The sequence below is a fragment of the Hesperophylax consimilis genome, chromosome 4 (genome assembly GCF_061612785.1).
Source record: "Hesperophylax consimilis isolate HC1 chromosome 4, BYU_Hcon_1.0, whole genome shotgun sequence".
NCBI classification, from domain to species: Eukaryota; Metazoa; Arthropoda; class Insecta; order Trichoptera; family Limnephilidae; genus Hesperophylax; species Hesperophylax consimilis.
This window is the reverse complement of record NC_142839.1, coordinates 8267607-8282939: the sequence shown is the minus strand read 5'-3', so window position 1 is coordinate 8282939 and position 15333 is coordinate 8267607. Positions and strand designations below refer to the sequence as shown.

At 35.2% G+C, this 15333-nt stretch overlaps 1 protein-coding gene across 2 annotated transcripts in view; it reads left to right on the top strand.

The window, feature by feature from the left end:
• LOC149424135 (SUN domain-containing ossification factor) overlaps positions 1 to 12187 on the top strand; it is a 101332-nt gene extending 89145 nt beyond the window's left edge. The window contains exons 1-3 of one of the 2 annotated variants that reach the window (XM_089651295.1): positions 2086 to 3633; positions 4526 to 6788; positions 7518 to 12187. In XM_089651295.1, coding sequence (XP_089507421.1) covers positions 3545 to 3633; positions 4526 to 6788; positions 7518 to 8705 — 3540 coding nt within the window. In that variant the 5' untranslated portion in view covers positions 2086 to 3544 and the 3' untranslated portion in view covers positions 8706 to 12187. Of the gene's footprint in view, positions 1 to 2085; positions 3634 to 4525; positions 6789 to 7517 lie in introns of those variants that run through there. The other variant, XM_089651294.1, reaches the window with a different exon arrangement.
• Positions 12188 to 15333: the final 3146 nt, after the last annotated feature.

Below are 15333 nucleotides of genomic sequence, written 5' to 3'. Positions count from 1 at the left end.
TCATATCATGTCAATGTAAAAAAGGTTGCGCTGGAAAGTGCACCTGCAGAAAGTCGGGTTTGAAATGTTCCCTACTCTGCATTCATTGCAATGGCAACTTCTGCGAGAATGCTGTAGAAGCCTTCGTTGATGACGATGACAGGAATATGATGACCCAGTCGCCACAAATTTGGGTGATCAGACAGATGAAGAAGCTATTCAGGGCCAGAAGTAAGAAACTATAGTCAAGGGCTCATACTTCTGTCTAAACTGATCTACCATTAATTTTATTTTTTGTTATGCTGACAACTTAACTAATAAAGAAAAGAATGTCAATAAATGTTAATTTTACGAAAATACCAATTTTTTTATCTTTTTTATGTACCTTATCATCTTAATTGTATTAATAATCTTAAATGTATGTTGTGATTACGTTGATAGGCTTGTCAGACCAAGCTGCGAGCACAAATGTAGTGGCTTGGCCTATTTTAGTGGTCTTCCCATTGGGAATGTATGGCGACCGATATGCTGAAATAGTCTATCTACTATATTTATAGCTAGGTCTGACACAGGCATGACGATTGTTGTCAACGTATATGTTCTTAGAACAATAATTGTTAAACAAAAATAAAATCAAGGAATGCCAACTTTAAAACACCTAACCTCAGTTTCAATTTTTGGCCTGGTTTTGGTGGATTAGAGTTTGGATACGTAATAGAGATAAAAAATATAAATTATATACCTATTTCTTTAACGAAATTTTATTTTCTACAAAATTATTATCAATAAATTTTTCACTAAATTGTACTGGAAACGAGGTATTTATAAAAAACCAAACCTAGTCGCGCAAAAAACTTGTTTTTTCAAAAATATACGCACTTTTACGACTTTCTACCTCGGTACCTATTAGAGATAGAAGAAATTTTTATAAACAAAAGTTGTAGTTTATTTTATTTTATATTATACTTGTTAAAATACTTTAGCCGAAATTTGCATTGGAAATGAGATATTTGGGAAAAACTAGATTTTGGCCCGATTTCGGACAGTTTTTTCAAAATGGCGGCGCGAGCACAGGTGCGCCAAGGTCGGAAAATCAGATTTTACATCAGGGGATCAGTTTATATAACATATAAAAAAATTGGGACTACCGGAATTACTTCGATCGCGAATCGCTAATTGCACTGGCCTATGGTCAGATCTGCCCTTCAGAGGCTATAATGGAATATGATGTTTGTGGCTATTAATGTCCTTCCGAGGCCTGAAGGATTAATGTCGTCTACGTTTTCTGTTCTTATCAAGTATACATGGATAAAAATGAGTATTACTAATACATTAAAAATCTCGTCAAATTATTGGCATTCCGGTTAAAAACGGGACTGCAGGCCGCGTAAATTAGTTATAATATCTGAACACGTGTTCATGCACCTGCGTTGGTCATAATAATATATAATGACGAAATGTGAAAATGTTTGGATTTCTATGAACACGAGTTCCGACATCGTGACAAAACATTGGTATTTTACTAAAAGTTTATCAGAATACCTATCAATTCATTTGTTGATGGCCTTCAATCCCGTTTTTAATCGAATTAAGAATAATATGAAGATATACTTAATAATCTAGGAAAAGTTTTTATCAGTCAGTTTTCTTCGTGTACCTAGTAAAGTGGAAATTTTTGCTTAGTATAAAGTACCCACCTGTCACTGTTAATATTATTGTTATAGTGTCAAACTTTGTCATTCCAGGGTGGAATTTTTGTTTAATTAATGTTCACCTCTCTTGTCTCCGTTCCCTAGCCATTCTTCTCTCCAGACCTCGTTCTAAGGAAGGAGGAAGATACAAGCACACCCACACCCTTATGATTTCGGTATCCTGTCATCTGGCATACTTACTTTCCACCTACATCAACGGTTGTTCATCTCAATTAGATTTTCATGTTCACTGTTCATTTTAATTATGTATGATCCATTTTTTTTACCAAAGGTTAGATACATGAAATTAATTTTAAAAATAGAATTATTATGCTTTTTACACGATGTTTTTTTTCATACCTGTCCCCATATGAAAACTATATCGGGACCCATATGAAAAATCTTTGCTCTACACGATCATTATTTTTCATAAACTTAAGATTTCAAACAGATATTTGCTATTAGAGAAAAAAAAATTTGCCTAATCAGTATTTTTAAAATAAAACGAAATAAACACGCAATAATTCCCCGTGATGTAGTTGGGTAAAAGGATGACTGACGATAAATGTCAAATTTTATAATGTCCGAAAATCGGTACCAAAATAGAACACGTAATTTTTTTTCATCCCGAATACATACGAAAAGACGACCCATATGGACGTGGAAGAACAAAAACGTCATCTAAAAGGCCCATCAAACTGCTAACATGGATTTTCGTCAAACTATATTGCAACTCCAATATTTTGTTTTTCTTTTGATAAAAAAATCTGAAAGTTATCTGTAATATGGAGCATGCCCCCCTATTGTTCTCATAAACATTTTCGATTATGAATTTTTGCTACGGATATTTATCTTAGCGCCACCATTCCATCAGACTGCTAGTATTTGTAATTACTGACGTGGTTCTCCCATATTGGTATTTACTATTTATACAATTAAATAAAACAATTCTGCATGGTTGTTGCTATGTATCAATAATATCTACGAACTAAAAATGAAAATCATTCATGTGCAAACAAAATAAAGACACCACGTTAAAAAGGCAATCCGAGCTATCATTGGTTGTTTTTTTTTCATTTCTTGTCAGAGATATAATTTTCTACATGGTGCCATTTTCTGATGTAAATTTTATGTTTTCCTCATTGGAATTCAATTGATAACACAATAATAATAATAATTTTCATTACGCTACGATCGCGAACATTCTTCAACGCGTCGTATCATCGCGCTATTTTTTGTTGATAAAAAGGGTATTTGACTGAATTAAATTTGCATCTAATTGGAGCAGCACTTTTGCCGAAGTGGCTTTATTTGAATGTAGTTTTTAATAATGGTGAGGACAAGTCTTGAAACACGGCCAAAAGCTGGACAAACCTCGTTCATTCGCGAGCCAACGTTTGCGATTTGCGCTCGTATTCTTGGCGGCAAAATATCAAGAAAAACAGTGTGAATTTTCTATGAGAAAACGGTTTATAATTTCTTTGAGAAAATATCTTTGTCCGTGAAAATAATTAGCATTTATTTCCACTTCTGAAATAATTAGGCGGTTTATTTTTATGTCATAACATAAAAAAATCTAAATTGTGTTTTTTTTTTGTCAAATTTTCCAGAAGTTAAATAAAACCTCTAAAATGAAATGCAATTAGTATCATCTCAAATGCTAAATTACAGTGATGTGTGCCATAAATATGAAATGTGTAAAACTCTTCGAACTTTTGTGAATAGATGAATATTTATAAAAATAAATTAATAGTGAAAATCAAAATGAAAAGTTCAGAAGGTGATACGAGACAATGAGTTCGTTTGGTTGTGAAACTTTTTTTATTTTTTGGTTACGAATTATGTAGTTACTTTTGTGCGTACGGTGTACCAAAATGTTGGGTAGACTGTACCAAGTGATTCTGTGTTTCTTGTTGGCGATGCAACCTGCCTCACGGAGCCTTTCTACTGATATCTACTTTAGGTAAGAAAGTAGAAAAAAATGAAAATCCTATTCCATATTGATTAAAATATTGTAGATTCTTAATCATAACACTGACAAAACTGAAATTGGCGTTCGCAAACCTCCGAAAATTAGATTTTGTGATATAAAAATAATTTTTCAATTCTTTTTGATGTAAATACAATATTTTGGCATGAACCTTCGTTTAGCATAAAGATAGTCATAAAAATATTACCCGGAGGATTTACAATATACATATTTTAATTTCTTTATATCTTTAGGACGGAGGTTTAGGAGATGCAATATTTGAACCCTAAAAATATGGGCAACTTTAGTAAATTTCAGTACTTAACTCGTTTTCGACCAAAATTGAAGATACGTATTTTAATTCTAATTCATATATATTGGTGGTTTGGCGTTTAAGGAATAAATTGCAAAGAATCACTACCGACCACTGAAATTCCCTGAAAGACGTGCCGAAAAGTTTTTTTTTTTCAAATTTTTCTTTTAATAATATTTAATGTGTTTGTTTATTTAAATGAAGAAGAAAACAACTTTTTAATTATTCTTTTGTTTGCTCTAATTTGAGTTGTTTTTTCTGTAAACAAACAGTAGTTTGATTGAGGGCTTTTTCCTTATTTTATTTACTTAAACACCCACGACTTTATACACAAAATATTTCCTAATGATTTGCTAACATTGATGTTTAGTCATGATTATGTTTAAATATTTTTTTAAGGGAATGTAATTTTGACATTTATTTAAATAAGCCTTAGCCAAATTTAAAAATTAATTAGGAAGCACTAACGAGATGGAAAAATCTTTATTTCGATTATTTTCTCAGATTATACTAATTTGTCAAATATCCTCGTGTCTTCCAAATTAATGTATTAACGATTTTGTCAAATTCCAGATTGGCCGAGACAGGACAGCCGGTGTTGGTTACTTTGGTAGACACAGCTGCGGCGGAGCTCACCAACAATGTGGCAGAGCTGCTGGACCTCGACAAGGGGGGCCAAAACTACACGGATGTGGATCCCGACTACGACAGCGCCCCCGTCACGCTGGAGGTCCCCAGCCAACTAGATAACTCCACAGCCAAAGTCCTCGAAGCTAAAGCTGTCGGTAATGAATCTCAAGAGAATCTCAAAGCTCTCCCCGTTGTCAAAGACATTCCCAAAGAAAAAGATGAAGAGAAACAAATGGAAAAAACGAAAAACGAAACAAATAATACAGACGATAGTTTGATTCCATCAACTAATGAAAACTCAACAGAGTTGGATGCCACAAAGAAGCCAGATGTGGTGGCAAAGCCCAGCGAAGTGCAAGAGGAGATACCCTCCTTTGCGGAGTGGGCACAGAAACAGTTGGAAGAGGCGGAGAAGAACAAAGAAAATGGTGTGAACCATTCCGCACACTCTAGTCAAGGGACCGCCTCCATCAATGTTAATCTTAAAGTTAGATCCAAGAACTATGCCTCTCCAGATTGTGGGGCCAAGATCGTAGCTGCCAATCCCGAATCTGTATCTTCTGGCTTTATCTTGTCTCCCAGTAGAGATGAGTACATGCTCAACACTTGCAACAGCCGTATCTGGTTCGTAGCGGAACTCTGTGAAGCTATCCAAGCCAAGAAGGTTGAAATGGCCAACTTTGAATTATTTTCATCTACTCCAAAGAATTTTTCGGTGTTTGTAAGTGACAGGTTCCCTACCAGGGAATGGGCTAGTGTGGGGCAGTTCATCGCCAAAGACGAAAGAGATATCCAAATCTTCAACTTGCATCCACACCTCTTTGGAAAATTTATTAAAGTTGAACTACACTCTTACTATGGGTCTGAACACTATTGCCCTATTTCAATGTTCAGAGCTTACGGAACCTCAGAATTTGAAGTGTTTGAAACTGAAAACTCACCACAATCCCAATCCAACCAGGCTGCGGATGATGATGATGATGACGATGACATACTAGAGGCCACGCCTGATAAAGAAAATGTCGAGCTTTCTAGAAACCTATTTGGTTCAGCTAGAGACGCTGTCATGTCAATAATGAAAAAGGCTGCCCAAGTTCTAGTAAAGAGCGGTGATTCTAAAAATTCATCAGAGAATGTACAAATTGTTCCACGAGACACCAAGAAATGTAAAACACCGAGCCACATCGTTGTTTGTGATAATTGCAGCAATTCTCTCTTCACCGATGTTTATGATTTGATGAGTTGTAAAAGTGACATCCTCAATGATTTGATTGAATCTCCGTTCCTTCATAATGCCCTCTGCAATACGGACATGTGTCAGCAATACGGCTTGGACTTTAAAAGTAAGAGAACATTGTCTTTGAAGACTGAGATAACAAGCTATATTTCAGCTCTGTTGATGCCGAGTTATGTGGCGGCCTTGTGCAATATGCTAGCCATTGTGGAGAAAAAAGTGGTACTTAACACTAGCTATGAGACTGATCTCAATGTTACCAGTAATTTGACAATAGACAAGAAAGTTCAGAATGTTGCTGAAACAGGAAAATTGAATGATTTATTACAAAACCCCTTTGCAATTTGTGAAGAAAATGCTGATCACCCATCTTGCAAAAACAAACCTACGGAAACTTATGAACAGAAAAATATAGTGCCGTCTATAACAAGTTCCATGCCTTCTGATCTAGAAGATGGCGATATAACAGATATAAAGCCAACCAAAACACTACAAAAAGATACTGATCAAGTAGAAGCCAGTGTGGTGACTGTAGGCTCAGCTTCTGAAAAGCCAATAAGCATAAAACAAACTGAAAAACACTACAGCGATGGACAAACAATTGAGGCTAGTATGATTAACAATGTCGAACAGAAAGCAACAGAAATTCTTGGCAGGGAAGAATCAAACAACCAGATTATTGAATCTGTCAAAGATCTTCCAGTGGACCCGGTCAAACCAGAAGAACAGGAGTTTGGTTTGGTCACTCCGCAAGAAGTGGATGCAGACAGTCTGAATCTGGACGGCATGGAAGAGGGCAATATAAAGCTGTCCACCCAAGATCAGATCACCCTGGACAATCTGCTAACAGAACTAGAACAGGGTCACGTAGACTCTGCCACCCCCTCCCCACACAACAATGCTGCACCAACTCTTCTCACACATCAGGGACAAAAAGAATCTGTCTTTTTACGGCTGTCTAACAGGATAAAGGTAAATAAATATATGTTTTTGAATAATATCGCCAAAAATATTTATTAAAATATCAGTCTTTAAATATCTGTCCGTCCTGCAACTCCAGTTCAATGAACTCAAATTTGCTTTGAATTTAAGTGTCATTTTCAAAAGTGATTGTGTGAAGAATTCAGATAGGGGATAAAGTACCTACCTATAACCTAATATATAAAACATTTTAGTAAAAAATTAGGTAATAACCACTGCCCTTTTACGCACAGATTATGGAAATTACACTTTGTTTCAACAATTACTACAAGCAGAGTAATTACTACAATTAATTAAGTAATTTATGTGTATTTATATGAAAAAAAAACTTTGGTAAAAGTCAAATCCATTCTAAAAAAATTCAAAATGGCGGCAAAGGAACGTTTTTTGGGAAATTTTGAACTTTGAATAAAAATGGGATTTTAATGCATCTTTTACCATCTCTCTCGACATAAATGTTTGTTTCTTGTAGTAATTAAGCTGAAATGAAGTCTAATTTCCATAATATGTGCCTTATTAAAAGTGCGACGGTTAGGTAAATATTTACCGAAAATTATTTTAATTCTTATTTAAAATTGATTTTTCAAGAATTCAAACTATCCTGTGATTTCTCATGGGTCTGCACTAGTATTATATACTAATTTAAAAGGTGTAATTTATTAATAGTTGTTGAGTAAGAGTTATTTGTGAGTAAGTAATGTATGAATTTGTCTGTTTCAGGCTTTGGAGAGAAACATGTCCTTGTCCGGGCAGTACTTGGAAGAACTCAGCAGACGCTACAAGAAGCAGATGGAAGAAATGCAGAAGACATTTGAGAAGACTTTGATCACCATGAATGAGGAGAGCAAGAAGGCAGAAGAGAGAGAGCACAAGAGCTCCGAAGAAATGATATTCCTCCAACAGCAAATTGCTCAGCTCTCCACGTCTGTTAGTTTATTACTCACAGACAGAGATAGCTTCTTCGGAAGTGCATCACTCCTCAAAGTTATGTTGCTTCAAGTGTTTTTAACTATTTTCGTTGTTTACATTTTCAAAAGAAATAATCCACCAAATCCCGTTCCCGAGAAAAATGCTAGTCAACTTCGAATAAAAGAATCTCGGGAAAATTCTAAACCCAGGAGAAGGTCTACTGAAGAAATAATATCGAGCCATGCGGCAGAACAGAGACAAGCTCGAAGGCGAAGGCTTTCTGAAGAAGCTCCGACTGTTACAAGACGAGGCACTGAAATAGGGGAAATGGACACCATCAAATTGGAAAAAAAGAAAAGGAAACGCAAGTCACCCATATTCCAACGGAGCAATTCCATCGCAGTTCCCACAGAAGCGCAGCTTGTTAATATTGTAAAGGAGTTACCACAAACTCCCGATAGTGAGATCTGGGCGAGGCCTGATATGAACGGAAGTAGAGTAGAAATTCCAATTGCTCTAGATGAAGCGGAGTTCATAGCCCCGGAACTGGAGATGGTAGATTTCAGTAAAATGGGAGAAATGAAAGGACCAAGTACCAATGGCATCACTCCCAAAAAAGAATTCCCTAAAACCAATGGATCCATATTTGGGATGAAAACTCCCGACAGTGATAAATCTGAAAAGATACGCAGACTCAGCTCTCCGGCTTTTTTCCGAGGGTCAGTCCACCGCCAGAGCTCCAAAAGTGTAGCTTCCAACCATTCAGTTCGAGGGGTTTCTCCCATTGTTGAAACACCAACCAAAGTAGAGGCCGAGGAGATGGAGGTCCGCTCCGAAGAGAGGCAGGTGAGAGCCGGGACAGAGTCTCCGCAGCTCAGTAACTGGTCTAGTATTGGAGATGTGTCGCAAGCCAGCAGTTCTGCAACAACTGACTCTGTTGTTAAAAAAAAGAAATCCAAGGCGAAATCATTAAAAAACATCTTCAAAAAAGTGTTTTAAAAGTTTCCAGTGACAAAACAAGTGAAAAGATTTAAAGACCATTTCAATTAGATTATTTTAGTATATTATTACAAACTATTTAATGAATGTTGTTAGTGTTAATAATTATCATTTCGGCATCATAATACACATTTTGCTTATTTACTCCCGAATGTCTGATTTCGTGATGCTAATTTAGTGAATAAAGACGCATTCAATTTTATTTATAACCTAGTCAACATTAAAATATAATTTATGAGTAGAGTGTATTATAACCTTACACAAAGAAGACGACTTTAAATAATGGTGAATAAACACCGCCCTCGAACTAATCTACAAAAGTGTGAATTTCTAAAAAGTGAAGAAGTTTAATTTTTATGGATCTTTCTTTCCCTCTGGGATAAAATAAATATTATGGTTCTATTTATTTATTGAAAAATGTTTGTACTGCCTATAATCACTAAAGTAATTGGGTATGATCCCATTACATTAAATCATTGACATCAGATTCAGTTAGTCGATATTTATGATTATTTCCAATATTTAAAGACAAATCTGATTTACAAGGTTTGTTAAAATAACAGAACAGGTATCACTTTAAAAAGGTTTCTGAAATTACTTAATTTTGAACACTGTTTAATTTTTTTCGGTGCAGCGGATGTGGAACCTAATAAATAATGGATGCCAAAGAATTCTTGTTATTTTTAAAGTTATGTTTTCTTTATAATATGAGAGATATTTGTCTGCAATTTATTCTTTTGAGTAATAATTTCAATGTATGGTGGTTAGCGCCATATTGGGTGACTTGTGTAAGCCAAATACGTCATAGAATACGCAAAATTGGCCTCCACACTTTTAAAAGGCAACCGATCGCTTGCTGCAAACTATTAAGTGATGAAATCAAGTATATTTAGCTCTCACTGTGTATTTAATATCAATGTATGAAATGTTTTGTTTGTTTCACACTTTTTTCATCATTTTGGTCAGAAATGGCCGCTTTCAATATTAGATATTCCATCAGAACTAAGAGAAAAACTGTGAGAAATACATACTTGCGTGCACCGAGTACAGTTGAGGGGCCCCACCACTTTCCCAACTACCCAAGTACACTAGAAATGTAGATTTGAATGGAAACCGATGTCACCACTGACTTGGTATTTTCTGGTTTTAGCCCATTTAGCACGCGCTCTATATCTCTTACACTGCCTGATATTGTATATCGCCATTAAATTTGATTGATATGAAAATTTCATAATGATATAAAACAAATTTATCATATTAAAATTGGTCAGACTTTTGCATCACAAAACACGCCCACATCGCATTTCTCGTGTTCTTTATTCTGTGCTTACGTGTAGTCACTAAAGTATCACTTACAAAGATATTAGAAGAACGAGATGTGCTATGAGCAGTTCATACTGTGTGGAATTGTTTTGCCCAGTGTCGCCGGTTTTGTTCACCAATACTACTGCACACCTTCGCTTACGCTAAGGTATCCGCACTAATACATAGAACAGATTTCTGTGCGTACACGTCCCGATAGTATTCAAAGTACCCTAATTAGGTAGTACTCCGCCTACGGTCCGGCGGCCAACAAAGCATATCTCGTTCTTCTAATATCTTTGATCACTTATGTTTATACTAAGTGCATAAATGTCTAAATTTAACAAAACATTTTTTTTTAATTACATGTGAAAAAAAAATTATGTCAGTAATAATACTAATAGTATAAACTTATATAGCTCAATTTTGTGCTGTTTCGCTTCAAAGTTGTCCCAAAGACAGCTGATACGTCATCGACGATCGTCCTCTTTCTTCTCACACGTATTATATGAAAACGAAAAAGACAAGATAACAGAACGATGATGTCACATACAACCTTTCTCTGGGACTACTATACATAATTATGATTTTATTGTTGTAATTGTGATACATTTGTGGTTTGTCATTATTGAAACGAGTGTTATTTTTCACATCAAATTTTTGATAGTTGTGTTTGCCTGTACATAATAAATGAGAGAAGAATCTTCTCTCTAAGAAGACTATCTGATATTTAAGATGTATGAATAAATGTTTGTGGCTGTGAAAAATCACACTTTTTTATGTTTTGTTTTGTTCAATCTGACTGTCTATTTTCAATGATTTTAATTGGGCTGGATTTGGATGTACTCTAATTTAGTTGAATATTAAATTATTGTTATTGTCTTTGTCGTTGTTTGCCAAATTGTTAGGATAGGATTCTTTAATTGTGTTCCTATTATTTGATGATGTACCTATGATCTTTAAAATGTCTAAGAATTAACCATTTATTTTTAGACAGATAAATTAAACTTATGCAAATTCATATACATATGTATTGCATTCTGTTAATTTGAATAAATAACCACTAATAGTGTATATTTAAAAAAAATCTACTGTCAGAAAATCTTACAGTTAAAATTTTCAAAATACAGATACTGAACTTTTCAAATATGTACTTTCCTGGCAGAAAATGTTCAATATGGTTGATGTTTTATTGAAAGGACTAACTAACATTGTGTTTGAGAAAAGACCCACAAAGATGATTCACTTCGTAAGACATGTAATAAGCCTAGACCCATTAGATAGTGTAACAATTATTAACTGAATCATAGTTAACTCACTAATGTTCGCTACACAAGTAGCGATTTTATTTGTCTGAACCGATCTGCGCAGATTTATCATTTGTGTGTATGATAAATTGTTGCAGTTTATCTGGTTTGCACAGTCGAACGGCGGCAGTTGCATTTTCTATTCGATATATTATTCAGTAGATCATTCTCAGCTGTGCATGACATGTTTCTCACGCATGCAGAGCACTGACAATTGACGCAGATATTGGTGGCTTGTAGAGACACTAGAGCCACCATAACTGCAGTTTGAAATCGCTACATGCTTTAGTAATGTCAAACATCTCAAAAGCTTCTCTTGTAAAATATGATTTGGCATTTTCGTGTTTTCTACCAAACATCAACCATATGCACGTGAAAGAAAATAATATGTATTTTTAAATTGCATTTTAGTAATTACTTTTAATTTTAACCGTTTTTAATGTATTTTTAGCTGTGTGTTTCATTTCTGTACAGGAAATGTTATTTAAAAGCTTTTCTTACTCTATGAGTAAAATTGTACTATTTTTTTTAAGTCATGTTATGCTATAGGATTCATTTTGTATGTTGTAAATGTAACTCGGACATTTATCAAAAAATATTTTTATTTAAAGTCGTAAACTTCCTAAGTATCCTTTAGTAAAAGACCCGCTCTAACCAAGTCTCAGAAATCCATAGCCCACTAATGTAGTGTGTTAATTTTACGGTTGTCTTATAGACATACAAGACATTCTAAATGTAGAAGGTTGACTTGAAAAGCGCCGATAGTGGTAAATATTACTTAAACCTTTAGCTTATTTCTGTTTCAATGTTCGGAGGAGTGACAGTGTTGTCATTAGTCATTGTATATATTCACAATATATTTTTGATCGAGAACGAGCTGGTAATTTTATTTTCCTGTTATCATTAACCCTTTCCTTGCAGTGCTAGAAAATCCCTCCAGCTCTAGTGCTGTGTACTCAGTGTACACTGTGTACTAGGTACACATTTAGGGCCTTGCTAATAAATGTGTTTAAAATTTGACACAAGTGATAAAAAACCATTAATGTGGGGTAAATGATTGTTTATCAGTAGAGTAAAATTTATAAAAACATATATTAGAAGGACCCTCGGAATTTAATAATTAAGCTGGTTAAAAATGAATAGTTTACATTTATTACTAAGGCCTGCCATACACCTTCAAGTATACTTGAGCTGAAGACCTGCACAAGTACACTTGATCGACCTTATAACTACACACCTTCAAGTATACTTGATTTGGTATCAGTTCTGGCGGACATCAGACGAAGTGGTTGTGCTGTCCTATCAATTTTTTCCACGGCGTCCACTGATGATGCTTTCGCTGCAATTGGACCATTGTTAAAAATGAAAGAAGCAAATAATTAATTATTTTTTCTATTAAAGAAGCCAGAAGGACAGAACAATGTACTGTTTGGTATAACGATTCATTGAAAGAAAGAGAACTATGAATATTCAAATATAAACTTAATGAATGAATTGAAATTCGCTCTGAAAAATTGGCACAATAATTTGCGTATGGACCAAGAACGTTATTTGGAAGTTCTGGCTGTCTTACAGTGGGTTGCCATATTAATAGGGACACCTATGGAAAATGTGTTTTTTACACTTTGTGTTCATAAAACACAGATGTTTATGATTTTAGGTGCGGTTATTATTATTTATTTACAAGGACATTGAATTTAGAAAAATTAAACACCGTATTTGTCCTTAATCTACGTTTATTTTATTTTTTTTATTATTTTTAAACATTATCGAACAAAAAGTCAATATTTCGTAATTTCGCCTTTAGCCGCAATAACAGCTTGTACACGCCGTGGTATACTCTCAATGCACAATTTTGCAGTAATCTTTAGGTCAGGAGAATGATGCCACACCCGGATGAGGGTTTTGATGAGCTGCTGCTTCGTTGTGATCACCTCCTTGACAATCTCCCTCTTGGTGAGCTCCTACAGGTTTTTAATAGGGTTCATGTTAGGGGAAGTCCCCGGCCAAGGTAAAACCTGCACATTTTTTTCATCCAGGAATGCAGTGACTGTCCTGGCTTTATGACAGGGTGCGGAGTTGTGCATAAAGACGTATTCCTGGTAACCAGGGAACCATTCTCCGACTTGAGGCAGTAATCGATTTTCCAGTATTTGTCTGTACTGATACTACTGATCCTGCCTCATAGTCCCTTGCACGATGTGGAGGCGCCCCATCCCTTTGGAAGAGATGACTGACCACATCATGATACTGGTAGGGTGTTTGATAGTCTCTACAAGGCAGTCCGGATGAAATTTCTCTCCTGGGCGTCGTCGGACGAACGATGATCAATCCAACAAAATTTGGAATATGGACTCGTCAGAGAAGCACACCTTAAAAAAGGGCCATAATCAAACTAATGAAATTTTTTGAGAGCTTGAAAACCACTAAAATGTTAATTACCATATTCCAGTTCGCTATAGTCATGTTTTGGTGCGCGTTGGCCCGTTCCAGTAGTTTTTCCCTCATATTTACTGTGAGGCGAGGTTTTTTAGCTGGCCGATGACCAATGAGGTTCTCCTCAGCCAATATCCTCTGGACTCTCCTTTGGGAGACTTCGATATCTTCTTCGTTGATCATCAAGGTCAGACTAGCCATACTCTTTTTGCGATTTTGGAGACAGACGTCTTTGATTTTGCGGCCAATAAGAGGTGTAGTGATTCGTTTTCTGCTACATTTTCCAATGTGATCCAATTCAAGGGGCAGGTTTTGATTGATTTTCTAATTTATCCTGTTAACCACAGACTTTAAAATACCTGTAATGGCTGCTATATCCCTTTGAGAATGTTGAGTGTTTAAAAGTAGTGTCTTCACTTCCGGAAATTTTCTTGGGGACGTGTATGAAGACCTAGCCATACTGAAAAAACAGAACATTTCACTCAATATGGAAAAACTATTCACTGAAATAAGATATGAAAAAAAAATTACAGAAATTAATAGATAATTAATAATTGTATACATTTTTGTATAGCTAAACTGTTAAAACTCGTAAATATAATTATAATGTATATTTATTTACCAAAACTTCAATCACGCATTTTCACAAAAATGCTGGCCACGTGCAAAAAACCTTAAATTTTCGAGGGATGTGGCACTTTGCGAGTGTTGCCACTTCTTAAAAGTGTCAGTGGTGATACCAGCAACAAAAATAACGAAGTAATGGCCATCATATCCAAGTTATTTAGAAGTAGAGACAACGTAAACATAAAAATCAGGAAATATTGAAACTGTCCCTATTAATATGGCAACCCACTGTAGTTACACCATTAATTTAAAAAAAAAATTATACAATTCTGCGACAAACTATATATCAACTACGTGAGAGAATGGCAACTTAAAGATTTCTCGTAACTGGCAGAAGTTACGAAGACCTCAAGTTTACTACTACAACTAGCTGAAGTCCCTGGCGTTGTCCGGGCTTTACGAAATTTTCGAGTTTTTCGAAATCTCAATGCATCCCCGACTTCTACCGATCAAACAACCTAGGAACACTAATAAGAACTCACTTTGAAATTTTCAATGAAATCGGTTGAGAAGTTTTTCAGTCTATAGACACGAACGAACATCGCCTTTTATTTATATAGAGACCACTACAGCCGAAGTCGATACCATGACTTATTCAGAGTACCAAAAGGCAAAACCAACGTCCTGGCAAAGCATAGCATGACGAGGGGAGTGGTGCTGTTGAACGAACTAGCAAAGAATTTAGATGTAAGTGACTGTTCTCTAAATAATCTAAAACAATTATTGAAGAGTCACTTACCTAAATGCTGATATGATGTAAAATTGTACTGTAACTGGAATGAATGTTCTGTTGTACAATAAAATAAAATATCACCTCAAGCACTCGGTCGCATTATTCCAGAAACGTTTGAAGCTAAATATGTATATATGTATAAAGTATCATACAAAGTATTTGAATATGTATAAGTAAAGTTGCTGTTAGATGTTGTGATGTTGATTGTTAAGTTTGATAGAAC